The 13,990-nt window shown below is 40.2% G+C and overlaps 4 protein-coding genes across 5 annotated transcripts; 2 read left to right on the top strand and 2 right to left on the bottom strand.

Annotated features, from left to right (window-relative positions):
• The first annotated feature begins 360 nt into the window (after positions 1–360).
• LOC113765783 (probable protein phosphatase 2C 49) lies at positions 361–3,136 on the top strand. 2 transcript variants are annotated; one of them, XM_027310035.1, is made up of 2 exons: positions 361–790; positions 1,795–3,136. In XM_027310035.1, the coding sequence occupies exons 1-2, from the start codon at positions 602–604 to the stop codon at positions 2,800–2,802; spliced, it is 1,197 nt and encodes a 398-aa protein (XP_027165836.1). In that variant the 5' UTR covers positions 361–601; the 3' UTR covers positions 2,803–3,136. The 2 variants fall into 2 exon arrangements, with proteins under 2 accessions (XP_027165836.1, XP_027165837.1); XM_027310036.1 differs by having other exon boundaries at positions 1,801–3,136.
• Positions 3,137–3,961: 825 nt separating this feature from the next.
• Positions 3,962–7,371, top strand: LOC113764709 (dihydrolipoyl dehydrogenase 1, mitochondrial-like). The gene is made up of 2 exons (XM_027308677.1): positions 3,962–4,464; positions 5,864–7,371. The coding sequence occupies exons 1-2, from the start codon at positions 4,198–4,200 to the stop codon at positions 7,112–7,114; spliced, it is 1,518 nt and encodes a 505-aa protein (XP_027164478.1). The 5' UTR covers positions 3,962–4,197; the 3' UTR covers positions 7,115–7,371.
• A 1,405-nt stretch (positions 7,372–8,776) lies between these two features.
• Positions 8,777–10,158, bottom strand: LOC113764711 (stress-response A/B barrel domain-containing protein HS1). Its single transcript, XM_027308679.1, has 2 exons — positions 9,810–10,158; positions 8,777–9,227 (listed from the first exon to the last, which is right to left on the bottom strand). Exons 1-2 carry the CDS (start codon positions 9,947–9,949, stop codon positions 9,038–9,040), a joined length of 330 nt encoding a protein of 109 aa, XP_027164480.1. The 5' UTR covers positions 9,950–10,158; the 3' UTR covers positions 8,777–9,037.
• A 331-nt stretch (positions 10,159–10,489) lies between these two features.
• LOC113764710 (galactinol synthase 2-like) lies at positions 10,490–13,385 on the bottom strand. The gene is made up of 4 exons (XM_027308678.1): positions 12,903–13,385; positions 11,680–12,000; positions 11,271–11,405; positions 10,490–11,062 (listed from the first exon to the last, which is right to left on the bottom strand). The coding sequence occupies exons 1-4, from the start codon at positions 13,224–13,226 to the stop codon at positions 10,817–10,819; spliced, it is 1,026 nt and encodes a 341-aa protein (XP_027164479.1). The 5' UTR covers positions 13,227–13,385; the 3' UTR covers positions 10,490–10,816.
• Positions 13,386–13,990: the final 605 nt, after the last annotated feature.

Below are 13,990 nucleotides of genomic sequence, written 5' to 3' on the forward strand. Positions count from 1 at the left end.
CCCGTCTGATTCATGACATGCGTGTAAACAGTAAATTTTAAATTCAAATTTTGCATGGTTATCATTCATCCAACGCTGACAGTGTACATGCTGAGAAAAGATTAACTCTTTTATTTTTTTCACCACGAATGTGAAAAAATTTTAATAAAAAAAGGGAAAAAAATTAATCTCAATCGTACCGCTACCGCGTTTGCCAAATAATAATAATAATTAAAAAAGAAAAGGAAAAAATGCATCTCACGCAACCTTAATAAATTTTAATTACCCTTCTCCGAGTCGAGGAAGGACTTTGGAAAGCGCTTCCAAAATAGTATAAAAAAGACCCGCCCCGAGCCACGTTCCAATTTTCGTCCCTCGCTACTCAACAAATTCTCAGGTATACTATCTCTGCACAAGAAAGGAAAAAAAAAAAACCCCCTAATTTCTCTCTCCGTCAGATCGATTTATTTACTATCCTTCAATTCAGCAAATTAAAATCACCACACCAGCGATTCGTCTGCTCTTATTTTGAAGTAGTATTATTATTACACGCAGCAAGAAAGGAAAAATAATTACTAGTAGCAACAAAAATTCTGATCGAGTTTTGAAGAGTAAATCGAAGATGGTAGCGGAAGCAGCAGCAGCAGATATATTGTTTCATCAAAGCGTTTCGGTTCAATATCATCTTTGCGTTTCTTCCAAGAAGATGCCGCCGTCTCCCATCGAAATCGATGCCCTGCCTACTCCGCCGACGACTCCCACCACCGTCTTTCAAGCCGCTTCTGGCGTCCAAATCTCTCGCTCTGAATCCGTACGTCTCTCTGTCTACTACGATTTTACTTCTCTTTCTATTCATATGCACTTCCAGTTTTGTTTGTTAGTTTAGAATTGCTTGATTTTTTTTTTTTCGTTTGCTGTTCAAATTAGGGTTTCTGGTCCACCCCCACCCACCCCCCGGTTTATTGACCTGATTATTGGGTTTTTTTTTTGGGTTTGTTGGATTTAGTTACTATTCCTCCGCTAGATTTCTGTCAAAATTGTCTCTTGTCTGGAGTGGGTTTAGGTTTTTACCTTCTGATTGTCAAGTTGTGTTCTTTGCTTGCTTATCAGAAGTTTTTTTCCTTAAAAAAAAATGATTCTTGGACGCTGTTTTTTCCCTTTTTCTTCAATTATAAAAAGAGAGAGGAAAGTAAAAACTGTAAGGTTTCTGGAGTGGCCAGGGAATGAGGTTTATGATGCTCTACAATTACCATCAGGAATCAGAACTGTAACACCTCAGAAATTGTTACACAACTTAATGTTGATCGTGTATAGATATATTGGACTTCTCTTGGATAAGATGTAGTAAATAGCTGTATATGGTGAAGTATGCGGCTACGTCATACATTGTGATTCTTTCTAGCGAAGATCGCTCGCTCCTGCAAAACACCCAAGCACCGCATACCACAGACCACGTACCACGTTCGCTTTTGATACGCATTACACTTCAGTAGATTTTATTTGATGCTCTTGGGTGTTTAGCTAAAGATATACTTGCTGATTTTTGATGGTTCCCTCCTCCTGCTCCCCCCCCCCCCCCCCCCTGCGGGAAAAAAAATCCTTTTATATAGCAAATTTTTTCAAATAATATTTCGCTTGCATGATAAATACATTTTCTAATTCGCTTTTTTATCTCACATACATCATATTACAAAAAGTGCTACATTAATTATTCCAAATAATATTTCAAACAATACTCTATCTAAACAACAACTTATTTCTGCAATTGCATCGACATGTATATTGTGCATTATATCTGACTTTCTATTTTATTAGTATCAGGCCCTGGGTTGCTCAGCTAGTATCCAAACTACAACTTTTGTAGACTCTCCAAGGAACATCAAGTTTCTTCCGACTATCCGTTCAGGAAGCCATACGGATACTGGTCGCCGCAGATCCAATGAAGATGAACACATTTGCATAGACGATCTCTCTACCCGTTTGGGTACTCTCTACACATGGCTTCTGCCTAGTTCATTTTATGCTATTTTTGATGGTCATGGGGGTTCTGATGCCTCATCTTATGTTAAAAAGAATGCCATGAGATTCTTCTTTGAAGATGCTGGGCTGCCAAAAAATTCTGATATCAACAAATCATTTTTGGAGGAGTTGGAAAATTCTCATCGCAGAGCATTTTTGGTTGCTGATCAAGCCTTGGCTGATGAACGTAGTATTGATGCATCCTGCGGAACGACAGCAATTACTGCTCTTGTACTTGGAAGGCATCTTTTAATTGCAAATGCTGGCGACTCTCGTGCTGTTCTGAGTAGGAAAGGAGATGCTGTTCAGTTGTCTCAAGATCATAGACCCTCCTCTGTTGTTGAAAGGAAGAGGGTTGAGGATTTAGGTGGCGTAATAGAATATGGATATCTAAATGGTGAACTTGCTGTTACTCGGGCTCTTGGAGACTGGTGCATGAAACTTCCTTTTGGCTCTGCATCGCCTCTGACTGCTGAACCAGAGGTACAACACATTTTGCTATCCGAGGATGATGAATTCTTGATCATTGGGTGTGATGGGATATGGGATGTTATGTCAAACCAGGACGCTGTCAGCCTGGTTCGTCGCAAGCTTAGGCTGCACGGTGACCCACAGCAGTGTGCCAGAGAACTCGTGGATCAAGCTCTATGCAGGGCATCAAGTGACAACCTCACAGTAATTGTTGTCTGCTTTAGTCCTGTAGATGGTCAAGATCCGGTTGCCTCTCAAAGACCGAGGCTCAGGTGCTGCAGCTTGTCTGAGGAGGCTAGGAGGAAGCTGCGCAGTTTACTGGAAGGCAACTGAATGTATGCTTCATATTGTTTTGTGGAACGAGAAAAAAAAAAAAAAAAGAAGAAACAGTGTGTAAATAGACACAATTGTTCTGAAGAAATGATTTTTATCTGTTTTGTGGTTGCTTCAGATTTACCGAGAAAAAGCAGCCAGCAGTTTTGTGCGGGTAGGGATAGAAATGGTGGTGTTTGTAGCTGCATTTAAAATAAAAAAAAAAAAAAAAATTGTCTGTGTTTAGATGCAAGGAGTTCACTTGTACTAATGGTGAACTCAGTTTTGGAGCATCCTGTTTTAGGGGATGTCTTCCCTACACGTAAAAAATCAATTCTATTTATTCAAATTAGTTTCCAGTGTATCTTTGGTTTGGTGTGTGTGACTGTTTCCAGCTTTTCTCCGGGGAAGCATTTTACTTTCTTGTGGAATATGTGGCAAAAGAGATTTATTTTTATTTCTGAAAGACCCTGGACGGTATGGTGTGTATCTGGGCTGGGGTCTTAAGCAAGCTGGTTAGTGGTATAGGTTGGGACAAATTGCATTGGGGACGCTGCTGTACTGTACCGCGAATAATAAAATATCATCCATCCACAAGCAAATGATGGCTGATAATTTTTGTGAGGACCCAAATTCCTGGCCATGAGGACGGAGGATGTAGATGGATGGATGGTGCGTAATAGTAGCAAACAGCCACGAGCAGCCTATCAGAAAAGGAATGAGAGTACGCGTTGGGCGGCAGCCGAAGTAAACAAAAGAATAAAGAGGAGAAGAAAAGGAACATTTTTAAAAAAAAAAAAAAATTGTTTGTGTGCTTTTTTACCACCCGCACTTTAATTTGTTTGTCCTCACACTTTTTCAATTTAACTGACAAAAAATTGACACAGAGAGGTCCTCTTAGCTAGAAGCCGAAGAGGAAAAAAAGAAAAAGAAAATAGATTAAAGATCCTCTGTTAACTCAGTGCGCTTTTGTTCAACTAACTGCGCATTAGACATAATTATTAGACAAATTGGATACAAATACGAACCAACAAAAGTCAAAGAGGACGACGAATTGAATGGGCATATTAGTACTTTAAACTCGCACAGCTCACCTCATTGGGGAAAATGCACCAGTAATATGCTACCACTACTAGTCTTCTATTGAGGAGAGAGGGAAAAAAAAAAGAAAAAAAAATACAAAATGGTCAAAAAAGAGGGAGCAGGCAGCGCGCCCTACTCCAGTCCTACACCGATCCAGTGATCCGATCCGCCCTTCAATCCTCCTCTCCTCTCCTCGTCCTTGGCTGTTTGTTAGTTAATTGGTTAAAAGAGTATTTTTTTTTTTGCCTTTTCCTCCGGTCCAGATTGGATCCCGCCTATCCTCCTCCTCCTCTCCTCCTCCTCTCCGCCCTCAAATTATTCGCGGTTCAAGAAATGGCAATGGCCAGCAGCATCGCCAGACGAAAGGCCGCCTCGCCTTTTCTGTCCCCCAAAAATATCAAGTCCTGCTATTCTCTTTTTCTCACCACCAGAGGCTTCGCTTCCGCCTCTGATGACAACGACGTCGTCGTCATCGGTGGTGGACCCGGCGGATATGTCGCCGCCATCAAAGCTGCCCAGCTCGGTCTCAAAACCACCTGCATCGAGAAACGTGGCTCTCTCGGCGGCACCTGTCTCAACGTCGGCTGTATTCCTTCCAAGGTACCTCCTCCTCCTCCTCCTATGTTTTCCCCTTTTTTGGGTTTCTTCTCTCTCCCTCTTTCTTTACATCGCTTCTGCTTCTTCTTCTTTTTTCCATTTGTTTTTTTTTCTCTCAAAGACTTTTATAGGATTCCACCAAATCTATTTATTTTTGTTATTTATTTGTCTCTTCAACCGTTCAATTGTTTTTTCGTTTTTCCTTTTTTTGTGGGTGGGGGGGGGGGGGGGAATTTTGATTAGCTGAGCTTATGATAGATTGATGAGGCTGTGAATTCTGATTTATTTCTGTTGTTATAATATCTTTTCTTTTTCTAATTTAATGAATGCAATTTCGAATTGAGCTGCTCTTTCTTTCTCTTTTCTTTTCTTTTCTTTTAAGTTCTTCCTAAGTGAGGTTGAAGTTGGTGGTGAACTGCTGAAATTTTTATGGAGCTTTGAATTTGATTTCGATGAACCTGTGCATTTCAGAGAACAATTCACCTTGGGTGTACCTCAAGTATTACTATCTATGTCACTATGTGACTTGACTGCTGATTCTGATTTTTTTTCAAACTAAGCAATAACTGATATTAAATTGCTGAAATGTCCGAAAAGGGAAAAGGGAAAGGTCGAACTTATATTGCAGATACACTTGACGATTTATATCAGTAATAATTAGTGTGCAATTATAGAGTGTAAAGCGTTTCTTTTGTGCTTTCTCGGTGCCACTAGGGCGAAGTATGCTCTTCATATTCACAACTTCATTTGCAACGTACAAGTTACTGTATCTTAGAGGGGTGTTGTATGTTGTTGCGATGATTTTTTATTGTACGTGCTGTTAAACTAATTAGCTTGTGCAATGTGGTGGAAATTAGGCATTCTCCTATTAAGGCTCATCTATGAGAAACATGGCAATCTAGATGTTCTTGATTGGTTTGAGGTAGTTCTTCCTCCAGTAATAATCACCTTGTGATTCGGTAGGATATCTGAGCTGCATCTATATTCTTACTGATTTGGCTCTTTCTTAGCATTCCACTTAAAAAAAAAAAAAAACTCATCGTCTTAATATTCTTATAAGTCTCTGCCTGTGAAATACATGGGAAATTTCCAAAGGTTGTCGCTGAGTGTTTTAGGTTTTCACATTATCTCATTTGCTATTCATGTCTTTGAATTCAAATTTGTTTTTCTCGAAATGATTGCAGGGCCATCCTTTACAATAATTGAATAATCATCGAGCGGACTCACGCTCATGGCTATTTTTGACAGCATAAATGTTGCTTTACTTTCCGCCCTTGCCCATCTGGTTGATAATTTTGCTAAATTTTGAGATAGCTGACCAGTTTTGCAGTTTACCTGCCATAACTGGTACCTTATTCTGGATTTGCTGCTGAACTTTAGCAAATTTATCCTTGTTTTACAGGCACTTCTTCATTCGTCACACATGTTCCATGAAGCCAAGCATTCTTTTGCCAGTCATGGAGTGAAACTCTCTTCTGTTGAAGTTGATCTACCAGCTATGTTGGCCCAGAAAGATAAAGCTGTGTCGAACTTGACCCGAGGTATTGAAGGTCTGTTCAAGAAGAACAAAGTCAACTATGTTAAGGGTTATGGCAAATTTCTCTCCCCTTCGGAGGTTTCTGTTGACACCATTGAAGGTGGTAATACTGTTGTGAAAGGGAAGAATATAATAATCGCCACTGGTTCTGATGTCAAGGGTCTACCCGGTGTAGCCATTGATGAGAAGAGAATTGTGTCATCAACTGGTGCATTGTCCTTGTCAGAAGTCCCCAAGAAACTGGTTGTTATTGGAGCTGGGTATATTGGCCTTGAAATGGGCTCTGTTTGGGGGCGTCTTGGCTCTGAGGTAACTGTTGTTGAATTTGCACCTGATATTGTTCCAACCATGGACGGCGAAATCCGCAAACAATTCCAGCGTGCCCTTGAGAAGCAGAAGATGAAATTTATGCTCAAAACCAAGGTTGTATCAGTTGACACTGCTGGGGAGACAGTGAAGTTGACGCTCGAGTCAGCTGATGGTGGTAAACAGAGCACTCTTGAAGCTGATGTTGTCCTTGTATCCGCAGGAAGAATTCCGTTTACTGCTGGACTTGGATTGGACAAGATAGGTGTTGAAACTGACAAGGCTGGTCGGATCCTAGTCAACGAAAAATTTGCCACAAATATCCCTGGGGTATACGCTATTGGTGATGTTATTCCAGGACCAATGTTGGCGCACAAGGCAGAAGAGGATGGTGTTGCATGTGTGGAATTCATTGCAGGGAAGGAAGGTCACGTGGATTATGATATGGTTCCTGGAGTTGTTTATACACACCCTGAGGTGGCATCTGTTGGAAAAACTGAGGAGCAGGTGAAGGCCCTCGGGGTCCAATATTGTGTTGGAAAGTTCCCTTTCATGGCAAACAGCAGGGCCAAGGCAATTGATGATGCCGAGGGAATTGTCAAGATACTTGCAGAGAAGGAGACTGACAAGATATTGGGTGTCCATATAATGTCACCGAATGCTGGGGAGCTTATTCACGAGGCTGTGCTAGCTTTGCAGTATGGGGCAGCAAGTGAGGATATTGCTCGTACTTGCCATGCACATCCCACAATGAGTGAGGCTCTTAAAGAAGCTGCCATGGCAACATATGACAAGCCCATTCACATATAGATGCCTTATATCTTGTTATTATTGCTTTATTTTCCCTCTGAGAATTATGATGACTTGGAAAGGCTTTCTGATTCCTTCCTGTTACTTTAGTACATCACTTGATTGAAAAATATCTACTTTTCTTGTTGCTCTTCCCTCATCTGGGATCGAAGTACCGAGTGGGAATATTTCCTCTTCGCATGTTGATATGCAAAATAACCTAGAGGTGGACATGGATTTAAACATTTCTGAGTTACTCTGCACTAATTTCACGGCTACCTGGAGTAGATGTTTTGTTACTGTTCATTGTGTTATGTACAGAAGGTAGAAGCCTTTGCTTAATGTTGGTTGTGTCATATAAAGGAGGAACAATCTGCAGCGACATTTTGATAGTCTTAATTTGCAAGAGCCGCCAAGACTTGAGATTGAAACCTCCACCTTGTCACACACCTTAAGACATAATACAGCTGATGATGAGAGCCTTACAGGAATCTTTTGAATCTTGCTTATTGCACTCTACATATGTATACGCAAGGAAGGATTACATGGATCAAGGAGGGATCCGTAGCTTCTGTTCAAGCAGTTTATGTACAGCCGTGTGTATGACCCCTACTATTGCAGGAGGCGTGATTATGAAAACCTAGAGAGCAGAGCAGCAGCTGCCTTTGATGGTCCTATAACTTTGTGACGAGAATTTCAAGAATAATCAACTTAAGAGGACCACAACAACCTCTACATTATAGTCTGACGGTCCAAAATTTTTGTGATGTTATTTTGATGACTATATATTGTTTGATCAAAGGAGGTCAAGTGTGAGGACAAATGATTTCATGCTTTAATATTACCGTCATATCAGTCTCATTTTTAAAATCCAAATGTCCTTGTACCATTTGCCTTGTAATTTCAACTTATCTTTGCAGAAGTTGCACATAAATTGTTTTGCTTGCAGCTGTTCTCCTTGCATGCCCGACTCAAGTGCCCTTTCATGCAGTGGTTTGTCGTCGATCCCAAAATCTAGCAGCATTTTGCTTAAGCTTTTTAGGATCTGATCCGCGTAGTAGAGCAGACAAACTCACACAGCTGTACTTCATAACTGTGGATTCGGCATTATTAATTACCACAGAAACCAAATTGAAGATTGCTATCACTCATTTATCCAAGAGTTGAGGGCTCAATTTTTGGACTGCTTTGAATACTATTCTGATGCACTGGGTGCTCAAAGACAAGCCACGAGATTTTTTTGCATTCTGAGCAGTATCTTCCAGTTAGTATTTTTGATGGACAGCAGTCTCTGCGTATGCTGTTGACTGCAAGAAAACTTTCGAACTGCCATCAGATGTAAGAGCCCGCTTCGAATGAAAATTTCAGCTTGAAGAAATTCGGGAATATGGTTGGGATTACATTTTCCTTTATAGTGACGAACCAGAGCTACATTAATGTAACAGCACGAGTTGCTTCATCCTAAGATGAACGATATATTGTAGCAAGTTCTAGCATGCGATTACAATAGTGTCAGATAAGCTTATGTTACTGGTAGAGCAACAAAAAACAGTAGGCAGTATGCGTCCTCAGGATCCTACTCAATCTGCATACTCCTTTTATTGGCCACCACGAATATACAGAAACAGAATCAGTATCCACCGAAGGACCCAATCAAATATGGGGAATTCATACATCTCTTAGGATCCGAAAAACATGTGATTTTATTTAAAAACATATATTAGTTCGCAAGTCCAGCCAAAAGAAGTATAATTCAAATGTTTATCCTTTCTTTTTTTGGGTCAAGGAAACTGTATACCAAAGCAGAAACAGGTGCTTATCTTAAACAGTACCAAGAAAAGGTGAGCTGCTTGAGCATCATTCAACAGCAAGTAGCTTCTGATACAAGTGAATGCATAGTAAAGTTTGTAGGGTGTTGAATGAAGAAGATTTCTGCCCAAATATTTAAAGATGGACTACTGTAGGTTTGTAATCAATGACAAGGACTTTGTCTAGTTGAGGGAGCAACAGATTAGCATATTCAACATGAGCTGGATGACCAATATACTCAGCAATCCCTTCGGTACTCTCAAAGATGGACTCAAAGATGTGAGTAAAGCCTTGGTGCAAATTCTCAATGCTCACATCCTTACCCCTGCAACAAAGGGAGCCATAGCAAGATATCTTAGATTCTGTACAACTGTGCATGAGATGAAACTCACTCGTCATACCAAAATGACCCTTTTCTGACATTCAAATTGAAATATACTAAAATGGCAGCTACTCCTAGAAACAGAAATGGCATTAAGAACAAATGAAATTTTGATGTTGAGTTGTTCCCCTTCCCCCTCCCCCCCCCCCAACCCCCCACCACAAAAAATAAAAAAGAATAATGGCCAATAGCAGAAGCAGAAGCAATCCCCATAGCCAGAACCCTGAAGCTCAAAAATAAGTCAAGATCGTAACTTTAAGACAACAGATGTAACAACACAAGCTGGAAAGGGTCTAAATAAGCATTCCAAGATTCGAGCAAATTCACATAAACTTACGATCCACCACAAAACGAAGATTTGACTTTATATATACACATGTAACAAAACGCTATGATGATTGAAAGATGGAAAACTTGAAACAATCAGCAAGATTTGATTCTGGGGAAGAAAAACCGAGTGAAATCTGAAAACAAGAAAAGATTGAGGGCCTATGGATTAATTGGGAGAAAGTAGTCAGTCAGTACCATGAAAAAGACTTCATAGGTGGGATGAGATTGACGAGATTGGCGTAGCCCTTGATGAGTTGGTCAATCTCATCTTCTGAGAGCCCATCTTTGAACTTGGCTAGGAGTACGTGCCTCACTTCACCTTTGGCCTCCTCCATCTCCGCTGCTCAACTCTGTCTGCGTCTACAGCTGCTCTGTAATCGTTACTGCAAGGAAGGATGGAAGTCTTTTAATGAGCTGAACTTCTAAAACACTCCAGACTCCAGAGGTGGGCTTCGGGGGTTAGGTGGAAGCCCTTTCAAGTTTGGTGACCAACCAATATACGTATTCACGAGTGTGGGCTGCCTCAACTCCAACCAGCAGCTGGGGTTTGCTTTTCCGTAAAATCGTTCTAGAAAAACATCGTACTTATGGCAATTAACAAGAAAAACATCTGGGGCATACTCCATCCACTCTAAGTAAAGCAAAGTCGACTGTTTTGATTGAGCCATAAGTTGATATGCACACCTCCATTAATTAATATGTACTCAAGGGGTTGAAAATTGGAATGGGCGTTTATTTTTTTTTAGATTTTTTGCCTTTCTTTTTTGCCCTTTTGTTATAAAGCAGAAGACGATTTTGTTGAGAAAAAAGAAGAGGACATCGGCCTCTTGACTAGAGTAGAGTGATTAAAAACTACTCCTACATTAGTAGTACAGTAGCAGAAGTTCAGCTGGAATACCATACAAAGTAATACAGTACATCAGTTGAAATTATTTCAGATTCTCTCCCTAACTATTGGGCTATTACAGTACATATATTATATAGTCCACGTGCAATTGTACAATCATACCACGGGCAGACTAATTATTACAATCCAAGATTTATTTATTGTATATCTTCAGAGGATTACTCTTGCTACTTCTTGGTGGTAATCATCGCTAAGGCCACATTATTGGATGGATGGGAGTGGGACTAGATCAAATCTGGAAGGAAGACTTGTGCCCTAATAATAAATAAGTTGGTTTTAAGGCTGACAAAATTCATTAGGCAGCCGAGGGAGCAGTCGCATAGTGAACGAGGCCAGCAGCATCGGAAAGCGCTGCAACTGTTTTTTCTTTCTGATCATCATTTCCACCACCTTCCTTGTTAATCTTGGAGGGTGCATCAGCAATGTTGACGTAGTCCAGGGATTCATCTTCGTATATATCCCACCATTTCTCCACCAGCATCTTTATGTCTTCTCTCTGCATGTTTTCTTCTTTCCCTGTGTACCTCCAGGGCTTTGATCCCTGTGCGTACCCAAAATTCATCATTTCAATAATATTAACCCAGGCTAAGTATTGATACTACATCATTTCAAGTTTCTTTTTTACACACCTTTTCTCAAAACTGATCACTTTTTCATACCATGCAGTTCAGGTTAGCAAAACAGAAAGATAGTAGTAGTTTACTACTGGACTACTAGCAAATAGCAATCAAGTTGTAGTCTCCACTTACCGCAGCACAGTAGTGAACAACCTTGACGCTGTCAAGGTCAATGTTCTCGGGATGTCGCCACAGCATTGCCAAAACCAGGTTGTAGACCGGAGGAATCGGGCGATAAATGTCCCTGAAGAACATGTTCAGAAAGTCCTGCATGTGTACATGAAAATATGGATGGCATCAGCAAACCAACAATGAATCGATTTGCTTCTTTGTATAACGACTTGTGGTGTGGGACGCCAATTGCATTACTAGTTATAAGGCTATAGCTCATTTGGACATCATTCACTTTGAGAGCCAGCTAGCCTCTACATTCCATTATTCATTCATCTCATGTTGGACTGGTACTCGATCGCATCTATCTAGTTTGGTAATCTAAGCTAAATCTTGAGAATCAGTGCCCGCACAGTACTAGCACACATACCTGTTCTGCGAATGTAGTTGGAGAAGTGATCTTGACGGTTTCCAAAAGACGGTGATAAGTGGACAAATTTGGTTCATAAACGAACATGCCGGCATTGAAATACAAGGGTGGTGGTGCTCCCAACTCTTCTGGCCACTGCACCCTTTGTGGGGATTGTTGGCAATAACCGATCTGGTACTGAATTGTATTGCTCCAAGTTTTTTCGCAAAAGCAGTCCATAACAGCATAAAACTGCCCGTCCGGATACTCAAACAAGTGATCAATGTTGTCAAAAACTTGAATGTCCCCATCCAAGTATATCATCTTGCTATACTCTACAAACTGCAACATCGTTAATCATGAATTAGTGTGTAAGATTTACTTGCTTGCTCATTATAATTAGGACTACCAGCTATTTTTATTAGGCCGATTTTATTTAAAGACAGTACTTCAGCAGTTGTTGGCTAGAATCAGCATTGATCAAGTTAAAGTGCAGTGCTCTCGAAGCCTTGTGCATGGCAAGACTTGATAATCAATTAACGTGCACGACAATTGAAGGCTGAAACACACGAATTTTGGCCTAAGGAGACTCGTCCACCAGTGCCTATAAGATAGAAGTACTTCTGGAGTAGGACCTTTTCTTTTTTTTTTTTTCCCTTTTTGGAAAGAAGGTGGGGAAAATGAGCAAGGACAAAGGTAAAGTGAGAGAATTATCAAGCAGTGAGCGAAAATAAAACAACAATGAAGAAAGAGCTTAAATAGGAGCCTTTTCGACTCGTCAATTCATGGTTGGAACTGTAGGTAGCTGAATAAACCTAATTACGAAAAAAAGGGAACTAATTATACTACTAAAAATCTAATGAGATGTTGATTTACCAAACTAAGACTCTTTTGGTTTGACAATTTGGCTAGTCAAACGACAAAGGAAAACCATCGCCACCTCGAAAACAAAGGCAAGGCAACTACATCGATCCATTGTATGTACAAACACAGTAAACTTGGACCAGAATAGACAAGTAGTGTATGTCTTCCTGTACATTTGTTTATGTGGCAAGACTCAACAGTCGTTTCATAGATGCTGCTCAGAATCAGAATTGGATGATCAGAAATAACACTTCTTTGTGCCAATTAATTAAAAGGAGCAACAGAAATGCTAAAAACAGTGTACAAACAAGATCGAAGTACTACATGCAAGTGAGAAGAGATGCATGCTTCACAGAATTAATTGAAGAGCAGGCACTAACCTCCCAAATCCGAAGTTTCGAGTAGTTGATGACATAATATGCCATGGCAAATTGAGTTTGATTTTCAGGGGGATATACTGGCTCAATCTCCCGAACTACACAGCCTTGAGACTCTAGAATTTGGCGATGTTCCTCTGGGACATCAGGCAACGCAGCTACCACCAGAGGGTAAGCGGTGTTGCTCTTTCTTAAACCCTTGGCTAATCCCACAACTCCTTTCCAATAATCTCCACTTCCTGCCAAGAATGTCACAAACGCCCTCTTAGTTGGCTGCACTTCCTTTTCCATCAATACTGATGAAACCTTTTCAAAGTTCATTTCCATCGATCCCTGCAATAATATACAGCAAACTGGACTAAATTAAACGGCTAATGAGAAGGAGAAACAAATTTTATTTTCTCTGTTTTTTTTTTTAGAAAAGAAAATTGAGCTTTGTAGAAGGTAAAAGGAAAATTTTGGGAAATCGCAAAAGAAGAGAAGATGGATGGAATTAATTTGTTATGCACAGAAGTTGGTGGAGGGCTTCTGTATTTATAATGAAACATGCGTGCTCCGTGCGGGCAATATATTACAGGGATTGCATTTTCATGCAAAAAAGTAAAGAATCTGGGCACTGGGAACTGGAAGTATGATTGAAAAACCTTTTTCCGAAAAGATTTTGATCATGTTTAACACGTGTTCTACGGAAGGATGATGATTCCGTTGTTGTTGTCGGTTAATTCATCTCAGAGTGCTGTTACATTTGGATATGGACGAGGAAGGTAGCAATTACATAAACTATCATTTCCTATCTTTCTCTCCTCCTTTAGTTAACTAAACTAAATTAACTAAAGCTACCGAATAGAATACTGCTACTTGCCCTTTTTGGATTCCAGTTTTTGCTGATACGGGCTGTTCTTGGATTCCAGTTTTTGCATGATAAGCAAGCAAACTAAGTCATAACCCTTCATGTTTTATATCTCGTACGTGTACGCATCATATATTCCACCTAATCTAGTTCCTTCCAAACTGCTTAATCAATAGTTTGATTGGTGTCTGATTTCGTTGCTAGATTCTCACTTTTCTTTTGGAACGACATTACCTTTTCC

Source organism: Coffea eugenioides, chromosome 3, assembly GCF_003713205.1.
Source record: "Coffea eugenioides isolate CCC68of chromosome 3, Ceug_1.0, whole genome shotgun sequence".
In the NCBI taxonomy this organism is placed as follows: domain Eukaryota; kingdom Viridiplantae; phylum Streptophyta; class Magnoliopsida; order Gentianales; family Rubiaceae; genus Coffea; species Coffea eugenioides.